The sequence below is a fragment of the Castor canadensis genome, chromosome 7, assembly GCF_047511655.1.
Source record: "Castor canadensis chromosome 7, mCasCan1.hap1v2, whole genome shotgun sequence".
Classification (NCBI taxonomy): Eukaryota; Metazoa; Chordata; class Mammalia; order Rodentia; family Castoridae; genus Castor; species Castor canadensis.
The window spans coordinates 115,803,816-115,823,111 of NC_133392.1; the positions used below are offsets into that span (position 1 = coordinate 115,803,816).

A 19,296-nucleotide genomic window follows, 5' to 3' on the forward strand; every position below is an offset into this window, starting at 1 on the left:
GAGAGAGAGACTGAGAGAGAGGCTGAACCAGCAGGCAAGGGTCCCTCATTGTTGCCTGTGAATCTGCACAGTTCACAAACTAGATCTGGCTTGCCTTTTTTTAAAATCAGTCTACAAAGATACCTGCTGTTATCCCCACCTTACACATGAAGGAAGTGAGACGCCAAAGAATTTGCCTAACAACATAAACTCTTAAAAGGCCATCCTTGACTATTTTCCAAGATAAGTAATAAATTCAAAATGACCAAGTCCAGCTTCTGGAGCCTTTCTCTAAGGAGCCCCGCCTCCCTACCTCGGGAGGGGCTGGACAAGGCTTAGACTCCGCCCCATGACGGATTCGGCCCCGCCTCCAGTGCCTCCACCTCTCGCGGGATCTCGTGGGATCTCGCGGGAAGACGGACAGGTCAGGTGCCATCATGGCGGCGGAAGAGGCGGATGTGGATATTGAAGGTGATGTGGTGTCGGCTGCGGCACCCCCAGGGTGAGGCTTAGAGACTGGGGGTCGCGGGGGCGGGGAGGGTCGCGGATTCGAGTCAAAAACCCTGGAATGACCCCCTGTTCTGCAGGAAACAGGGGAATAAAATACTGTCCGCCGGGCCAGGGTCTCCTCTCGGCCCGGAAGTCGCTGCAGCGATTCCGCTCGCCGGCTTTCCTAAGCCCAGCTGGCTGGTACGTGGTGTTAAATACTCAAGTTTCGGGACAGCTTTTTACCAGGATGCAGGGAGGGCGCCAGTTTCGGCTGGTGTATTGCACTTGCTCCAACAATTCGATTCCTTCTTCCGAAGGTAGAGAACTCTACCTGAGAATCTGCACGACCATAACTAGAATAAGGGCGCCTTAATGGACGGGACCTGGCCTCAGGAACACCTACCTGTTTGGTCGCCTGAAAACCTTGGGACCTTGGGCAAGTCGTTATATTCCTTCTTCTACATAGGGACAGTTTTGACAAACTTTCTGAAAGGCACCTTGATTCGGAAGGGGCCAGATTTTAGAGTTTGACGGTTCTGGACTTCCCTTGTGTATTTGCTGTTCCTACCCCGCACTTTCAGTGTGACCTTGAGAACACACTTGTCGGAGCTTCATATCGCTCAAGTGTAGACTGGGATCGTGATACGTACATCATAAGGTTGTGAGTGTCAAGTGAAATAACTGTAGAAGATGGTTTAACATACGCATATGGTAAATGCCCTGTGATGATATGGTGAGGGATCACTGCAATAACGATTCCTGTAGAATGGGCCAATGTGGTTTTAAACAGAACCTTCTTTTGACTCCTTGTTTTCCGAGTAAGAAATGTTTCCTTTTAGCCAGTTATGTCACTTGTAACGTCAGCAATTTTGTTAGAACTGTATTAAGTTGAACCATTTGAAATTGGATCATTTTTAACCTAGAAGGTGGCAATTTCATATAATTCATCCCGACATCACAAACTCTGAATTAAGAAGAGTACTACCCTACCCATTAGGCACTAAGACTGGAAGTTTAAAAGTGTCTGGTGAGCTCTAAAGACTATTTACATATGAGAGGTAGCAAAATTTATATAGTCATTCTCCTTCCAGTCCTTAGGCAGAGTTGTCCAAAGCTATGCCAACAGTAGGGAGCCCTTGATGACAGCAATCGTTTGCATTGATGTAGTTTTTAAATCTTGACCAAGTGCTTTTTTGAATGCTTGATTTAATTTTCACAAGTCAGTGAGATAAATAGAGGTACTAACCTGCAGTCCATAAAGAAATGGATGTTTGGAACACTAATGATCACCTAAGGGTATTGGCTGTATAGTTGTTCTATAGGTTTATTGTATTTTTTTCTGATTGTGTTTTATTTTTCTCACTTTTCTCTTTTTGTTTCTTTCTATTTTCTTGAACCTTAGGTCTAGTGGCGGCACTTGCAATCTTGGTCTCATACAGGCAGAATTACAAAGGTTATTGTTTCCTGATGCTCAGAGACATTGCTTTATACAACCCTAAGGAGTATCATCATTAACATTGTGTTCTGGTGAATGGTGTCCGGGGTACAGTCATAAGACATTTGGTATGACTAGTGCCCCCTGAGGTGTATAGTTACAGTGGATGTTAGGACTTGAGGAACTCTTGAGAATTTAGAACATACTGCTTTTAAGCACTTGGTAATTTCCAGGTACCAAAATTAAAAGATGGCATTTTGGTTTCCCTGTACTCCTACCATTCCTCTCATCTTCTTTTTCTTCTGATTGTTTTTAAGTCATTATATTATAGGACTTCTATTCACTGACCAACCTGATCATACCATTTCTCAAGACTTAATTTCTGTTATGTTGAACCATATGAAACTTTGACAGTGTTCTACCATTTATGACTTTACTAAAGTCAACTAATACTTGATGTGATTTCTAAACTCTCTCACTAACCCAACTCTTTCTTCTGAGTTTGAGATCGATTTGCCTAACTCTCTGAATCTGTCAAGCACTTGGGTGTCTCACAAGCACTTCGGTCTCACCTTATAAATTTCCCCCACCAAACCTGCCTCTCTGGTGTTCACTAGTTCAGTGAATGGCACCAACATTTGCTCAGTTATCCAAAGCACAGACATGATCATCCCTTTTCCTTACCTCCTTTCTTCCACTTTGTCCATCATATCAGTTATTAAGGGCCTGTTCCTTTTGTCTAATTATCCTCTCAAATGTATTTACTCTTAGGTCACATTCATGGTTCTTTAGGTATAAGTTACTGCCACCTTTTTCTAGGATTTTTGTGATTATTTCCTTTTTACTACTGCTCATCTGCTTGACTCCTTCATTCTTTCCTGAAATTAGAGAACCCTTTCTTACATCCAGATCTGACCATATTATTCCCTTCAGTCTCCAGTTGTTTTCTCAAACTACTGGAAACCTGTGTGATCCTTGCTCTACCTACCTTGTTCATTTAGTCATTCAAAAATTATTGATAGAGCACCTACCATCTATATGCCAAGCCCTGGGAATATAACAGTTACCAAGAAACCAAGTCCCTGCTTTCACAGAATTAATACTCTTGCTGGATGAGACAAACAGTAAACCTTACATGTGTGTCAGATGGAGGCAAATGGAGAAAAATAAAGGAAGATGACTGGCTTTTCAGCTTTATCCCTTCACTTACCAAGGAAAACTCTTAAGGTCTGAAACTATGGGACCCCATAGCTGAATATGGATAGAATAGTTCACTAGAAGGACTGGGCTTTAACAACGGACAAGCAGCAGCATTGGCAATGAACTGGATGTAGATCGTGAAGGAAAAAGGGCAGGCTCAGACTTCTGACTTTAGTACCTAGGGATATCAAGGTGCTGTTGGCTAAGATAGAGAACAATGGAAGAGTAGCACATTTGGGAGGAAAGGTGATTTTAGACTGAAACATGTTAACTTGTGGTACCTGGGGAGGCGATTCAGGTAGGTGCCAGGATGCATACACCAGAGTTTGGAGGTGTTAATCCTTACTAAGGAATGCTATATGAAAGGATTTCTGCAATGAACTTGAAATAATAGTAGTCCTACTTCCTGCACTCTTGGAAGACCTAGTAATTTGTGCAAAGGTTTCCTTCTGTTGATAAAAGCCTCAGAATCCTTCTAAATCAGAGTTACCATTGAGTTTAAACATGTTTGCTATCAACAAGTGAAAAAAAATACTGCTTTCAGTTCATTGCAGAAAATAATCCATTAGCACTTCAGTCTAACTACCATGTGGTTACTAACTAATGATTTGGCCTATTGATAATTTCTTGCTATCTTGTATCTCCAAAGTTCCTATTACTGGATTAGGTCTAAACAAAAATAATTTAACTGGGAAACTTTGTAACTTCACACATACAGTATTTTCTTCATTGTGACAGTGATGCTGTGGATGGTAGTTTTTATGTTTTAGATATAGCTAAAAGATTTATTGCTAAGTAGAATTATTGTGTATTGCATATGGGTACTGGTCAGCCAAATTTAAAGTGTTGTTTCAAGTCCACAGAGCATGTTATGTTTGATGTGTTGGGGCATTTTTTCCTTCACAGGCCAAAGAGGTAGAGTAAGCATTTTTGCAGTGTTAAATCTGTTAAGAGGAGAAGGGAACTATTCGCTTAACACAAACAACTGGCCAGCCCTTTGCTATGTGAGTTATAGCCATTAACTGATACAACTTTTATTCATTTTCTTAATATTACAGAAATAATGAAAATGCAGCATCAGTTTTACAACAAGATCACTATCTTGATTCATCGTGGAGGAATGAGAATGGTCTTATTGTAAGTTTTATGAAATTATCAGGTGACTCAATTTGCTCATTGCCCAGAGTACTTGTTTTATTTTTAAACTGAGTTCTAGTTCTCAAAAGTCACAAGGGTAATTATAAAAAAACATTTTTCTTACTTTACAAATAGAAGAAACCCCCCTTTAAAAAAAAGTTTTTGTTTTTAACTGAGAGAACAAAATTGGGGCCTGCTGAATTTAGGTACAAATCTACTCTGCCAGTTCTTTAAATTTGTGAACCTTGGTTTCTTCAAGTAAAAAATGGAGATTATCACAGGGCTCACTTTTTTTTTTTTTTTTTTTTTTTTTTGTTGAATACTCACTTTGTGGCAGACACTGGTCCAGGTTTGGTGAGTATAATTGTAATACAGACAAACATGACTGTGCTCCTGAGGAGCTTATATTCTCAAGGGGAGTTAGCTGATAAACAAGTAGGAAAACATTTGTAGATTATAAAGGAAATAAAGCAAACTGCTGACTGAGAATACTGGAGAAGGGCAGAGAGATAGTTGAGATAATGTTGTCACTGAAGGAAAATCTGAGGAGTTGAAAAATAACAGGAAGAATGGTTAGGTACTTGAAGAGACAGAATGAATAGCAAATGCCAAAGCTCTGTTTGAAGGAACTCTGTTCTGTGTCTAGAATATAGTAGGCAAGTATATAATAACAAGGTTGGAAAGGCAGGTAAGAGCTCTGTCATACAAGCCTTATGGGATGGATTATGTAAAGGTTTAAATTTTATTGTAAGTGAACTGAGTTATCACTGAAAAATTTCATGTAGATTTTAATACATGCATGTGTTTCATTTTTACAAAGTTTATTTAGCTTACTATAGTAAAAATTAGATTGGGAAGCAGCAGTGGAATCAAAGGGAATATTTCCAATTAGGAAACATTTGCAATAATTTCAGTAAGATTTAATATGGTGGCTTGACCTGGGTAGTAGCACAAGAAAAACAATGGACAGATTTGGGTTATAACAGTCTAGAGCGTGGAGAAGAAATAATGAGCTGAAAATATGTAACTTTGGTAGTTTAAAATGAGTATGATCATCTGCAGAGAGACTGGCTGAAAGGAGATAGAATTGTGAGTGACTTATGCCTAGTCATTCTTCGTACATGATAGCTGTTACTGCCTCATCACGGGCAGGATCATGAGCCTTGGAATCCGAGGGACTTGAGTATAGGTCTCTTCTTTTCTATGTGCGGTGAATCCATCTCTGAAATATTAATGCTTTCTCTTAGTGTTATTGTGAGAATCAAAGGTATATCTGTGTTCATTAAATAGTAGATGCTGTAATTTAATGTAATTATCATGTATTTTTATGTAACAAAACGAGAATTTTTAAAGTAATAAAACATATATTATTTATATTTACATGTATATATACATATACATACATACATTCTTTTTTTTTTTTTTTAATAGCCTTGGACTCTCGATACTACCATCAGTGAAGAAAACAGAGCTGTCATTGAGAAAATGTTGTTGGAAGAAGAGTATCCTTCTGAAGAAAGTAAAGGTTTCAGGGATAAGAATCTACTAATGCAAAAATTGTGGAAGAGGCCACTATAATTACTAGATGGGTATTATTTAGCCACAGACTGATATTATATAATGTGTTAACCTCTCTATGTAAAAAATAGAATTTAGTCTTCAGGTTCTATTTAACTTCTAAGTGTGAGATCTGGTTTAACATTCTTGAGTTTTTGCTGTTAGCCAATTCTTTATTGTATGTGAATATTGAGTAGAAATTATAGAATATTTAAGTCAGAACCTTAAGTCCAAACTTCCATTTTCAAAGTTATATAAGGTAAAACCTAAAGAGATTCATTTGTCCAAGAACATAGAATTAAAATATATAAATTCTTACGTTTTACTTTATAGAGTTTACAGGTGTTATGTGGGAGGAATCTTAATTAAAAAACACAAAGCAAATACTGCAGAGTGAATATTTTACCTCCAAATTTGTGGATCTCTATCCCTGGTTCAACCAGTGGCTTCTTGTCTTGATTTCTTTCATCTGTGCTTGATGTAGTTAATTTAACTTCTTTGAATCTCGGTTTTCTTATATGTAAAATGAAAGGATTGAACAGAACCATTTCTGATTTTATGGTTGTTTTTAACTCTCCCGTCTGTATTTCATGGATTTCTACCTACTATTTAAACCAGAATTTCTGTTCTTTCTATTCTTATTTATTGCTGTTATTTTTAGAATGTCTCTGTACCTTTAATTGTTATAGGTTAACTCCTTTTAGGCTTATCTTTAACTCTCCCCAAACATTGCAGGTATAACCTAGCTTATTGCTTTTCAATGAGAGGCATGTATAATTTAGATTTTCCTGGTGCCTCACTTAAAACCAAAACAAATAAAATTAGTTTTAATAATATATCTCACTCAAACTATTATATATAGTCTATATGAAAACATTATTAGTGGGATGTTTTACATCTTTGTTTTTTACATCTTTTTTACAGTCTTTGTGTCATACTAACTCTTTGAAATCCAGTGTGTATTTTATCCTTAAAGTAAATCTCGGTTCATGCTAGCCATGTTTCAAGTGCTCAAAAGTCATACATGTGACTAGTGGCCAGTGTATTAAACAGCAATTCTAGATTAAAGAACACTTAGGTAGTCACTTGTTCCCCTCCAGATATGGAAACAAGTAATGAGAATAAGGATTATATATAAGCATTTAGAAGACCAGGACAGTGTTTTATTTAGTTAGTTATTTGTATTTTTGTCTTTAGGACTTAGTGTGTATATATTACAGTCAATAAATATTTGCTCATTGAAGAAAGTCTCAGACTAACTACTGCAGTAGGCTAGTTTCACGAACTTTGAGAAAGGGAACTTTGTAAAGGAACTTCTTAGATTTGATCTAAGTGTTTGCTGTTTCTTTTAGGGTAAAGAAAAGTCCTGAACTTCTCTATTAACTATAGAAGTATGGAAGCAGGTATTCCTATATTACCTTAGACAACCAATCAAATTCACCTATTATACTCATACTTTAGGAAAGAAAGATTTAAACATTGAGGATATTCTTCTCCTAACACTTCTAATAGGGAAAATAAGAGAAACTAGTATTTCTTGTAGCACATATTTTGTGTAGGCATTGCATTATGTGATTTTATATGTAATTAATCCATATAACAACCCCACAAGGTATAAATATTTCTATCCTAAGTTTAACAGACCCAGAAAAAGCTTTGGGAGGAATTGGTATTTACTTGAGTCCAAGTATAACTTTCATGAATCTATGGCTATTTTACACATCATATAAAAATTGTATGACTAATACAGTTTTAAGAGTTTCTTTAATAACCATACAGATATTATTTATCTAACAAATCACTTCCAGGAAAATTCTGGCTTGATCAAAAGGAAGGTGATAAAAAATACATGAACAGGTAAAGTTGATTTATAGAACTATTAAAAGTTTGAATTGTGTTTTTAGAAACTTCTTTACAAACTTCCTTATTTTCTTTTTTCATGTGGTGCAGTCTGCAGAAAACAGCAAAAATCATGTATGTACTTGTTTTATATTTTTAAAGCCTTTTTGATTGGTTGGAAGTTATGGGAGAATTTTTGAAAATGGTAGTTAGCTGGAGGAAAAGGCCTCTCAATTCAAAAACAAAGTAAATACAATAAAAGCAGTGGAATAAAACAGATGTTGGAAAGCATAATTTTATGTTGTTATTTGCCAGAATTTCTTAATCCTATATAAGCAAGTCATCATAGAAAAAATGATTTTCTAGAGTTTATGGGGAAATTTTAAGAAGCTGCTATCTATCTAAACCATGATAGATTGTATACACATATGGACAGGTCACAATGAAACCCCCTGTATAACTATTATGTACTCATGAAAACGTTAAAAAAAAAAAAAGGCTACTATCTAATATATTACTAATTGACTTGATTTCTGTTGCTCTACCAACTTTTAATTATTTTCAACAAAACTTAATTTAGATTTGTGGCTTTCAAAAATTATTTACAAGAAATTAACTTTTATATGTAAAGGTTTAGTAAATATCTTTCCCTTATAATTAGATAAAGTTTAACATTGTTTACCACTTACAAACTTGCAAGTTTGTGGCCCATTAAAGGATGAACTAGAACACTGTGAGGCCTTTGTTTTTTTTTTTTTTTTATTTCTCTGAATGAACAAGAACAAAAGTCAAGTTATTGGGAAGATTAGTGGCTTAAGTTAGTGAGCTTCATCCGTATTTTAATTGTCAGTTTCTTAAGACACTGAATTTTAAAAGCAATAAATGTAACACCATAGTTTTGTGACTACTTTTCTGGCTCAATATTTACATGCATTTACACAGAAGAACCAGAGAGATATTTCTGGAACCTTTTTAAACTCTTATATGCCCTTTAGTTTTGGGAAATGTGTTATATATTCATTTTAAGGAAGCCAGTTTGTTACCCTTTTGATGTCTTTCTGTTATCCTCACTCGGACCCAAGATTATGCTTTTTGGGGTACTATCATCTTGAGTAGAAATAAGTGACGGTAAATCTCACTGCAGGTAGAGTCTGCAGCCTTCTTTTTTTGTTCAATTTTTAAAAATTCTTAGACTGAAAGTACTGAATTGAGCCCATGGCTATCTATAACCGTTAGCTGCATAAATATGGAATGTTCCATTTCAGAATTTTTTTTTTTTTTTTTGCAATTCCTCTTTTTCCCCTCAGGGTACACTCTCCTACAAAACCAGCCAGTTTCTCATTAAAGTGGACGATAGAAGAAAAAGAGCTGTTTGAACAAGGGCTGGTAAATAGAGCAATTTTTTAATTTATAGTAAAATGATTCTAGAAGCAACTATTGACATAGTTATAAGGTTAAATTAATTTGTAGAGACCAAGTTTTTAATTACTGTTATAATTAAACTTTAGTTTTTCTGTAATACTTATAGTGTAGTAGAAGAGAATTCCTTTTAACCTATATCTAAGGTACTAAAATACTAAAATAGATTTGGATCAATATTTTGATAGTTATCACACTTTTTTGGTATTGATAAAATCTGAGATGTTGAGCTGTATCTGCATATGTGATGCCAACCATTGGATTTAATTGTCTGATGTCTTTTCTCAAAACCAAAAAAAAGAAAAACCAAACTTGTATATTTGAAACTGTGTAGTAAGCTGAGTAGTTTTTTTTTTATTCAACTATTTGGTATTGTGTACAGTCCATGTATTTCAGTACATATATTTGAAGATTGGAAACATTTCTTTTGCATGAATGTTTCATTTAGATCTATTTAAGTATACACAAGTTATGAATAAAAAATATGTACGCTGGTTTCTAATTCTGAAAATACTCCTTATTGTGAAGAAATCTAACAAAATGTTCAGGGATTTTTTAAAAATTATCAAGAGTATATTATATATTTTCTTTTAAGGTGCTTGTTACTTGGTATTTTGCTAATTTTGAAATTATGTATATTTTTAATATAGAGTGTATAATATGTATGTGAGATTTGTGAATGCAAATTGAAATATCAACATCTCTGATGAAAATAAAATGTATTTTTTTATTTAACACCATATATGTATATATTCTAGTGTCATATAAATATAGACACTATATTTTTTAATCTTTTTAATCTTTTGAAGTTTTTCATTGTACTGGTGATGTCTTTTATGTTAACATTTCAGTTTGTTGTGTGGTGATTTAACCATTCATTTATTTAAGATTGCTGACAGCTTTGGCGTTTTGCTCCTTATCAAAGACCAAAAAATATATATACATACAGACAGACAGATATGCATATATATGGAAATGGTTTGTGAACTTAAGGTTCATTTTTTTGGTTATTGTTCACATTGGTGGTAGTTATGGGGACTGCATTTGCATGTTCGAAATTCATACTGCTACCTAAAAATTATAGGGTGTTAAGCCCCGCTTCACTGCTGAGGTAATCATTTTCATCTCTTTGTGTATCCTTCTAGACGTTCTTGGTCCATATATAAGCAAAGGTGTATTTATTTATATATGGAAAAAACATTGAATTATTGGTTGGATTCCCTGTCTTTTTAGCTCATTGATAAAGCTTGCTTACTGACTGAATTCTCTCAGGCTTGGAAGAAGGGAATTCTGTGATACTGAATGAAGAAGGAAGAGTCTTCCTTTTCTTTGACATAGGACTATGTTACTCTGCTTTAAAATTGGTGAATGTTTTCTTTTCTTTGCTTCTCTTATGTGGTGTCACCTCTTGTTTTCTTAGTGTCCAAGCTCCTACTATCCCAAATAATCACACCTTATCACTCTGCTGTCTTCAAATGTTCCATGCTCCCAAGTTATTTGCTTCTACCTCATGATAATTAGTTCTTCAATAAATTAAATCTTAACTAGGTGTTAATCTTAAATAATTATATTGTAATCTCAGAAGTACTTTGAGTTTTAAGAAATTGTTCATGTGTCAGGTTTTCTAATGGTTATCAGAGATAAATATAAATTAAGGGTTGTCATTTGGGTCAGTTCTTTGAAGACGATTTGCTGCCATAAGGCATTGCTACCAGTTTTGTAGATCTGGCCCTGGAATCAGCTTTCCAGAGTTGTTGCTAGTTTTTTGTTTGTCATGGTTTTAAGAATTCTAAAAAAAATTAAAAACTGTTGAGCTTTGAAAAATAGAGAATACCATGTTGGTGATAATATAAAGAAGATTTATATATGTTAAATCAGAATTAAACTTGATACCTAAAACTCTTGCTTCATCTCTAAAATTGTGTGGGTTCCTTTCTGTAGTTCAGAACCAAACAGGAGGCCCTCATGTTCTCAGTTTTTTTCTCACCATAACTTCAGTATTAGAGGTTGCACAGTCTTTGACACTAAGAGGGAGATATTGGTTGCAGGTCTACTTCATTTGTAATTCAATCATAAAAGTCCTTTTACTGAGATATCAGTGTAATGTATCTGCTGTGGAACACTTAATGGGAAATGTTAAGATGCGGAATCTGAGTAAAAAATTGCAATTAGTGCAGAACATGTTCAGCTGATCCTCTAAGTGGAAAATGTTGTAACCTACCTTCCTTTTGGGCACTTAGTTATTTTAAAAAGATATCATAGATTTAGAACATCATAATGTACAGTTTGAATTCAGTTAGGTAATAGAAGTGATGTATCTTCATTTAGATGTAAAAAATGTGGATCATTTTGATCCATTTTCAGAATTCCAAATTCAAAGGAAAGATTGAGCTTTGATTATCAAGAGCATAGTCAATAGGTAGGGCTTTGGTTTTCGCTTTAGAAAATAGATAGGAGTTTTTGTTACTTTTTTAATGTGACTTTTACTTGAAATAATAATGAGTAAACTAATCCAAAGTAATTTTTTTCCATTTTGATATCACAGTCCAAATTTGGACGAAGGTGGACCAAAATTGCAAAGCTAATTGGAAGTCGCACTGTTTTACAAGTGAAGAATTATGCCAGACAGTACTTTAAAAACAAGGTAAGCAGAATATAAATATCCTACTTAGTAATTTTTAGGACAAACATAATTATAAAGCAGAAATATTTAATGTGGACATTAAAGTTTTACTTAAAAGTTTTTATGTGAAAGTATTTCATACTCATAAAATACTGTATAAATGTTTTGTTAAAACATCTGAGAGCATATCTTCAATGTTGGTATTAAGTAGAAATTATGTTACTGCACTTCATGTGGCTGAATAGAAGAACAAAATATTGTTTAACAACCTCTTACAAAGCAAATAGTTCTCCTAAGAGAAAATCTTTGAGTTCTTATCTTACTGTTTGCTTTAGAAAATATCCTTCCTTTTTAAAGTGTTTTCATTATAGAAACTTTAAAAAAAATTTAAAGCTTAGGGGATATTAACACTAACAATTATGAAATCTATTTAATAGCAAAGGAGTTTTTATACTTGTTTTGAAGAATTGTCTGAAAGTTTTAATTGTATTGTTCAGAAAGATGTAGTTACAGTTTATTTCCTTAATCTTTTAAGTGATTTGTGCTGTATTCAGCTGTGTAGTTTTGATACTTGGAATTTTTTAATTCCAAGTTTTCTTTGAGCTCTAGGAACATGATTATAAAATTTGAAAGTGTCTTAAGTGAAATTTGATGTTTTAATGTAAATGTGTTCTTCCATGCTTAGAAGATTTCTCTAGCTTAGTGTTAGCTAGGGATAGGTGGTAAGTAATGCACTGTATTCATTATACAGCAATCATCTGCTCCCTCTTCCAACTAACAAAAGCAATTTCAAGATGGAGGTATTAGGGAATAAAATAAAAGTTTGACTTATTTTTACCACTGTGCTTCTCAGGTTGGAACATACAGTGTATGTGGAGTATCAGTTGTACTCAAAGACTTGGGGTGGAAGGATACACTTCAATATTATAACTGACAATAGTATTTTATGAAATCTATGTAAAGTGTATGAATTTTTAAGATTAAAAACAAGAAACTGCAAATAAATAGGAAGGTTATTAAAGACTGTTTAGACTGTATATGCAGATCTCCTTTTCCCTTTTTGTCCTCTGCATAGTAAGCCATTCAACCTGAAATACATGATCCTGAGAATTTACTGTGATAAAGAATCTATAGATAATCTCTTACCAAGAGATATCCTCGGATATGTCAGTCATTTATAAGGTTTATCAAAAATTTTGTTTATAAAGATTTTTATTTCAAGTCATTTTTGGGGCTGGGGATGTAGCTCAGTGGTAAAGAGTTCTTGCCTAGCATGAATGAAACCCTGGATTCAATCTTCCCACTCTTCCACAAAAAAAAAGTCGTATTTACTCATTTCCTCTCATTTTTTTTCTTATTACATTACCAAATATTTGTGTTATTAAATGAACTTGCAACAAACAGTGTTTCTGTACTTAAAGATGCTTTTAATTTACTGAGTGAAAAATATGGGAGATAGACTCCATTAAATTAAAAGATTATTTTAGTATTAAACAGCTGAGGTTATCAGACATTCTACAAAATAAGCCTTTAAAAATACTTACTACCTTATAGAATACTTTAGTATGAAAGTTGTAGTATGGTGTTAATGTTAGTATGGTGGAGCTGAGTGAGAATCCTATTTTAAATATAATATTGAGAAATAAATAAGTCATACCTCTATATATGTCATGATTATCTTACTAATAAAAGTAGCTAAATATGAATGAGTCATATTTATGGAAATTTAAAATGCTGATCTTTTACATTTAAAGAGCAGTTATAGCCCATAAAAGAAAAGTAAAATGGCTGGGTATAGTGCCTCCAGCCTGTAATCCTACCTATTTGTGAGGCAAGTGGTACGTTGGGTAAAGTTCATGAGACCTCCATCTCAACAAATAGCTGGGTACACTGGTGTGTACCTCTCACTCCAGCTATGTGGAAGGCTACGATCTGGAGGATCACTGTACCAGGACATCCTGGGCAAAAATGTTAGCCTTCTATTTCAACAGAAAAGGTTGGGTGTGGTTGTGCACATGCATTATCCCAGTGACGGCGGGAAGTGCAAAATTAGTTGGATTTCAGTCCAGGCCGGCCTCTGCTAAAAGTAAGATCTTATCTCAAAAAATAACCCAAGCAAAAAGAGCTAGAGACATGGCTTAAGCATAGAGTACCTGCCTAGCAAGTGTGAATCCCTCAGTTCAACCATCAGTATCTCCAAAAAAAGTATAATAAAGGTATGATGTAAATTAACAAGTACACAATTTAATAATATCAAACTAATATAAAATAATATTATTCTGATTTTTAATAAGGTAAAATTGGGTCTGGAGAAAGAAACACCAACTCAGAGGAGCAGCATTGATCTTCAGGTTAAAAATGATGATAAAGGGACAAAGACATGGACAACATCGTGTTTAAGGGGACGTGCTGATCCCAATTTAAATGCTGTGAAAATTGAGAAGTTATCTGATGATGAAGAAGTAGACATCACAGACGAGATGGATGAGTTTATTTCTCAAACACCACAACAGAATTCTAGCAGTGGTCTCTCATTAGACATTCCTAGTAGTAAAATACATGAAACCAGTCAGGGAGAAGTCATACACCCAGAAAGTCTCTTTTCTAAGTCTTCCATGGACTGTCTTCAGAACATAAAGCAAGATGAAATGGAAATACTTGCAGGCTCAGAAATTACATTATGGAATGAAAAGCAGAACAGCAGTGAGAAAAGCTCAGTTGACTTAAATGATCAGAAATGTAGTAAACTGATTAAAAACTGTGACGGACAAGGTGGAGATGGAGTGCTAGACGAAAGGCAGTATTCTCCAGAGCCTTGTGAGGTTCAGAAAGATTGGCGTCACAGCGAAAGGTTTTTTGCTACTTCTTGCCAAATGGTGGAGGAAAGCCATGAGGAGGAAGAACTTAAGCCACCAGAACAAGAAGTAGAAATAGATAGAAATAGCATTCAAGAAGAAGAAAAACAAGCAATTCCCGAGTTTTTTGAGGGGCGACAAGCTAAAACACCAGAGCGCTATTTGAAAATTCGAAATTACATTTTGGATCAGTGGTAAGAATTACATTTTAGATGATGATTTAAAAACCTAATATACTCAAGTATTTTAATGAGGCCTATGCAGAATTTAGAATTTTGCTAATGATCCAGAGAGCTTTCATATACATTACCATTTTGGTAGTCAATACTTAAAAGTTCTCAGTAAGTTTTTTTTTAAAATTTGGTAAACATTGTCATCTATTTCTATCATAACCCATCTGTCTGTTCTTCAGTGTTTGAGCTTAGAAAAAAAAAAAAGGCTGATGATTGCTTTAAGAAGGAATTTCTTGGGGCAGTGTTGGGAAGCTATAAGTAGAGAACTCTACTGGGAAAAGGGAACAGTTTCTTTCCAGGTTTATCATGTACCTGAAGTGTGTCATTAAGGGTGACTAGGTTGCCTGAAATGTTTTCAACTTTGAGCTTATTGTATAATGTGCTAGTAATTTCATCCAGCTTTATCAAGATACAAGAATTTTCTGATAATTTGAAGTGTACTCTAAATTGTTGGTACATTTTATTTGAGTAGCATAATGTGGGATAGGTTGGAAATCAAGATACTTCCCACCTTATTAGCTTATATACTCTAAAAGTAATTTGAATTTTTCTTAGTAGTGTATTAAGTCATCATAAAAACATTCATAATTACTATTTCTATTTTATCTTGATATTACATAGGAATTTGCATTTACAGAAAGCTTTCCATCTCATTTATTCTTTACAATAACCCTGTGAAATAGGCAGATGGTATAATCTATTTAATAGAGATCAGAACCTTCTTAGATCAGGAGAGGTACAGGGATCTGCTTTTGATTATACAACCAGCCAATGACCCATGCAAGAAAACATCAGTCCAAGTCTTAACTGTCTAAATCACTCTTCTGTTATTTTATTGTTTTATATTTCCTAATTGACAATGTTTTTAAAAAGCTAATTACATTAGAATTCTAATGGTATCTACTTTTGTTTTGGAAATAGGAGGATAATCAGCCAAAATTGAAGGACTTCAAAACAATAACAATTTCACAAATGTACATACAATCAATTTGTACTGAGTGTTAATTTAATCAATTTCTACTTGTTACTTTGAATTTTGTATTCTAAATGCAGCAAAATAATTTATATAGCTACTGTAACTTTAAGTCATCTACCTTAGTTCATGGAACCATTTCAATATTGATATTTAAACATGATGATTTAGTAGAACAGTGTAAAAGCCAAAAGTAATGTTTTCCACAGAGCTCAAATCTATTCTTTTCAGAAATAGAAGAGGGAATGGTTAAGGACTGGAGGTGGTGCTAAAAAAGAAAAGAAAAGAAAAAAAGTTAAAGTTTTAAAAAATAAAAAGGGATCTGACAGATTTGTTTATAGCTTAAAGATCCTTTCTATAAAAGCAGATGCAGTTGACTCCCTGTTTAGTGGAATCTTTTTATTAAAATTGTAACCAGTACCATTATTGAATTCCTATCAAATGTCATGCATTATATTTAAATCCTTTCCTGTCCTCTTGACAACCTTATCTTCATTGTACAGATGAAGAAAATGAAGTTCGCGTAGGATAAGAACTTTACTTAGCTATCCCTAGGTGAAGGTGATTTCGAGATAGGGTCTTAGCCCAGGCTGTCTTGAACTCATGATCTTCCTGTCTCAGTTTCCCAAGTGCTAGGATTACTGGCATGCACCACTGCACCAGGCAAGGCTACATACAGTCTTGATTTAGTACCTTCACACTTCCATCTCAAAATCTTGACCGCTCTGCCTTGGATCTTCTTTTCCTTCAGGTCTTGGAGAGTTGTGCCTCCTTGTCTCCTTCAGGTTTGCTCAAGGGAAACTAGAGGCTTCTGACCACCCTATCTAAAATATGTCCTCTTCCTGTTGTTCTGTGCTCTTATACCGTGTTTTATTTTCTTAGTAGAACTTTACCACTGAAAATGTTACATTTTTGTGTATTGTCTCCTTACCTCCCTCAGTCCCTTGAAAATGCTGGCAACACAGAACAGATTTTTGACTGTTTTGTTCATTGTTAAATTTCTTCTGCTTAGGATAATGCTTAGAATATAGAAGGAACTCTGTTAGGTAAAAAAGAATAATGTATGGATCATCAGTCTTTGATGAACAGAAGTTTTTAAAGTACTTAGCATTTGCTCACCAATGTAGTAAATTACTGAGTTCTTTTTAACCTTTTGATTTGGATAATCTTTAGATCAATCCAGTTTTCATACTCTCATAATTTTTTAGTAGACATACTCTTTCTTGCTTTCATTTGTACAGCTTGTTTCCTTTTCTTTCAAGACACACTGAAATCTCAGCTTTTCCTTGGAAGTTCTGATACTCTGAAATCACAAATTACTTTTTACCTAACCTGAAGGTAATTTAAAATTTTGTTTAGGGAGGCCTCCCCTAAATACTCTAAAATAAGTCTGTGCCTGTTTAACACACGTATCCCCTTATCCTCCTTTTTTTCCTTTTCAGCATTATTGCTGTCTGACAATGTAGTATATATTATTCATTGGTTTATTGATGGTCTTTCCCCCTGGAATGGAAGATCCCTGAGATCAGGAACTTTATGTTGTCCAGCTCATGTCCCTAGTTCCTGGAAAAATGTCTGATGCATAGGACACAAAATGCCTATTCGTAGAATAAAATAATTGAATAAATAATAGCTGTTACATATATCTGAATGTTTAGTTATTATATGTGCTCTTGAATCCTAAGTCTGTCACTTCCTTAAGTAGGAGTTTAATCACCGATCCCACTGGTTTCCTTACAAAAATAGAAATAATAAAATCTTTCTTATAGAGTTGTGAAGATAGATATGTAAGCATTCAGTAACTGGTTTCTACTATTACTAAGTTCTCTATGACTATTAAATTTTAATTTTGCTATTTAGCATGACCCATTAAGTATATTTAATATGTGTTCTTAAACGAACATCTTTCTTTCATGCATAATCTTGGGAAGTTTCTTGATTCCTTCAGAATCCTCTGTAAAACTTCTGTTTTTCACAAAGAATAAGCTGTTATTATTGGCATCGTGATTAAAATTGAAATCTTTGTGTGGCAAAGGTAGAGTAGATGAACCTAAGTAATATATTAAAAATTGGAGGAGTTTAGGGAGTGAGGATGTCGTAGCTCAGGTAGAGAGCATTTGCCTAGGCTGTGTGGAGCTTTGGGCTCATTTCCTAGCACTACAGGGGAAAAAAAATTGGCAATATCCACTACTAAATCTTTTCAATATATTATCAAAGATTTAGACTTTTTATTCAAAGATTTAGACTTGAATTCATAACGTAAATAAGCTGCTAACTTGGGTAACTTGAACCTATAGAATTTAACATTGAGAAAAACTAATAATCAAATAAGAATAATACATGTAAAAAAATACATGTACTTGTATGTGATCACATTATTTCAGGAAAAAGTATGCTTGGGAATTATGTATTATATATACTACACATTTACACATTGAGAGAGGAGGTAAAATTTTAAGGTATCTTGTATATTAAGTTTTCCCAAAAAATATTTTTTCATGCTTTTATTCATCCAAAATAATTGTATCTCTATCCCCTAATTAGGAAGATATGCAAACCGAAATACTTAAATAAGACCTCAGTACGTCCTGGCCTGAAGAATTGTGGGGATGTTAATTGTATTGGACGGATTCATACATACCTCGAGTTGATAGGAGCGATCAATTTTGGATGTGGTAAAAATGAAAACCCAACAACATCTTTTATACTCACTGTTTTTGTATTCTTATAGTTAATTTCTATGATGATTATAATTCAGTAGATTTAGGTATGTAGAATTCAGAGAGAAACGATAACATTATGGAAAAAATGTGTTAATAAGATTTTGATATAAACCAGATTTCTGCCGATTGAACTGTGTTTCCCTTTGATCTATGATGAAAATTGAAGGTGTAATTTTAAAGAAAAAATATTTGATCTAAGTAATAGGAATAATTTGAGAAATATAGTTCTTTGTTAAGTAAAAGTAAAATAATTTTATGGAAATAGTAATAGCCCTTTTAATATACAAATACAGGTTGAGGCCAGTATGACACTTTAAATGTTTAATATTGGGAGCATTTTTATGCAAATATTCTAAAATTCAAAAAAACCCTGAAATTTGAAATGCGTTTGGTCCCAGGCATTTTGGATAAGGCTTACTGAACCTGTACTGTGTTCTTGCTAGAAATACTATCTAGAATGATTAAATAATGGAAATAATTTATGCGCCTCTATACTTATATGTAATAAAAGCACCAAAATATTTTAATGGAAGAAAGGATCTGTCACCCTAGCTTTTTTTTTTAATTTGAAGCTGATGAATATGCACATTTCAAAATGTATTCTAAGCTTTTATTGAATTAAAGCCACAAAAACTTTTTGTAGAAAGCTAATAGCCATAGTTGCATATAATGGTAGAGAACGTACAGTCTGCTTCATGATCTGTTCTTCACATCGATGGCTCAGTTTGCCCAAAACCCTGTATTTTGAGACTAGCCTTTCAGGAAAACCAAGACATTTTAGTTTCCTCAGTCACTAAGAGAAAAATGAAATTATGTTTTCTGTATTTGACTGAC

General features: G+C 34.0%; 1 protein-coding gene across 7 annotated transcripts in view; it reads left to right on the plus strand.

The window, feature by feature from the left end:
* The first annotated feature begins 386 nt into the window (after positions 1–386).
* The window catches only part of Mysm1 (Myb like, SWIRM and MPN domains 1), a 38,741-nt gene continuing 19,831 nt past the window's right edge, over positions 387–19,296 (plus strand). For 3 of the 7 annotated variants that reach the window (XM_020185083.2, XM_074079976.1, XM_074079977.1), the window contains exons 1-9: positions 393–481; positions 4,162–4,240; positions 5,672–5,742; positions 7,577–7,654; positions 7,748–7,771; positions 8,944–9,022; positions 11,601–11,699; positions 13,973–14,727; positions 18,284–18,414. In XM_020185083.2, the coding sequence (XP_020040672.2) occupies positions 417–481; positions 4,162–4,240; positions 5,672–5,742; positions 7,577–7,654; positions 7,748–7,771; positions 8,944–9,022; positions 11,601–11,699; positions 13,973–14,727; positions 18,284–18,414 (1,381 nt within the window). In that variant the 5' untranslated portion in view covers positions 393–416. Of the gene's footprint in view, positions 482–509; positions 4,241–5,671; positions 5,743–7,576; positions 7,655–7,747; positions 7,772–8,943; positions 9,023–11,600; positions 11,700–13,972; positions 14,728–18,283; positions 18,415–19,296 lie in introns of those variants that run through there. The other 4 variants (XM_074079982.1, XM_074079980.1, XM_074079981.1 and 1 more) reach the window with 4 other exon arrangements.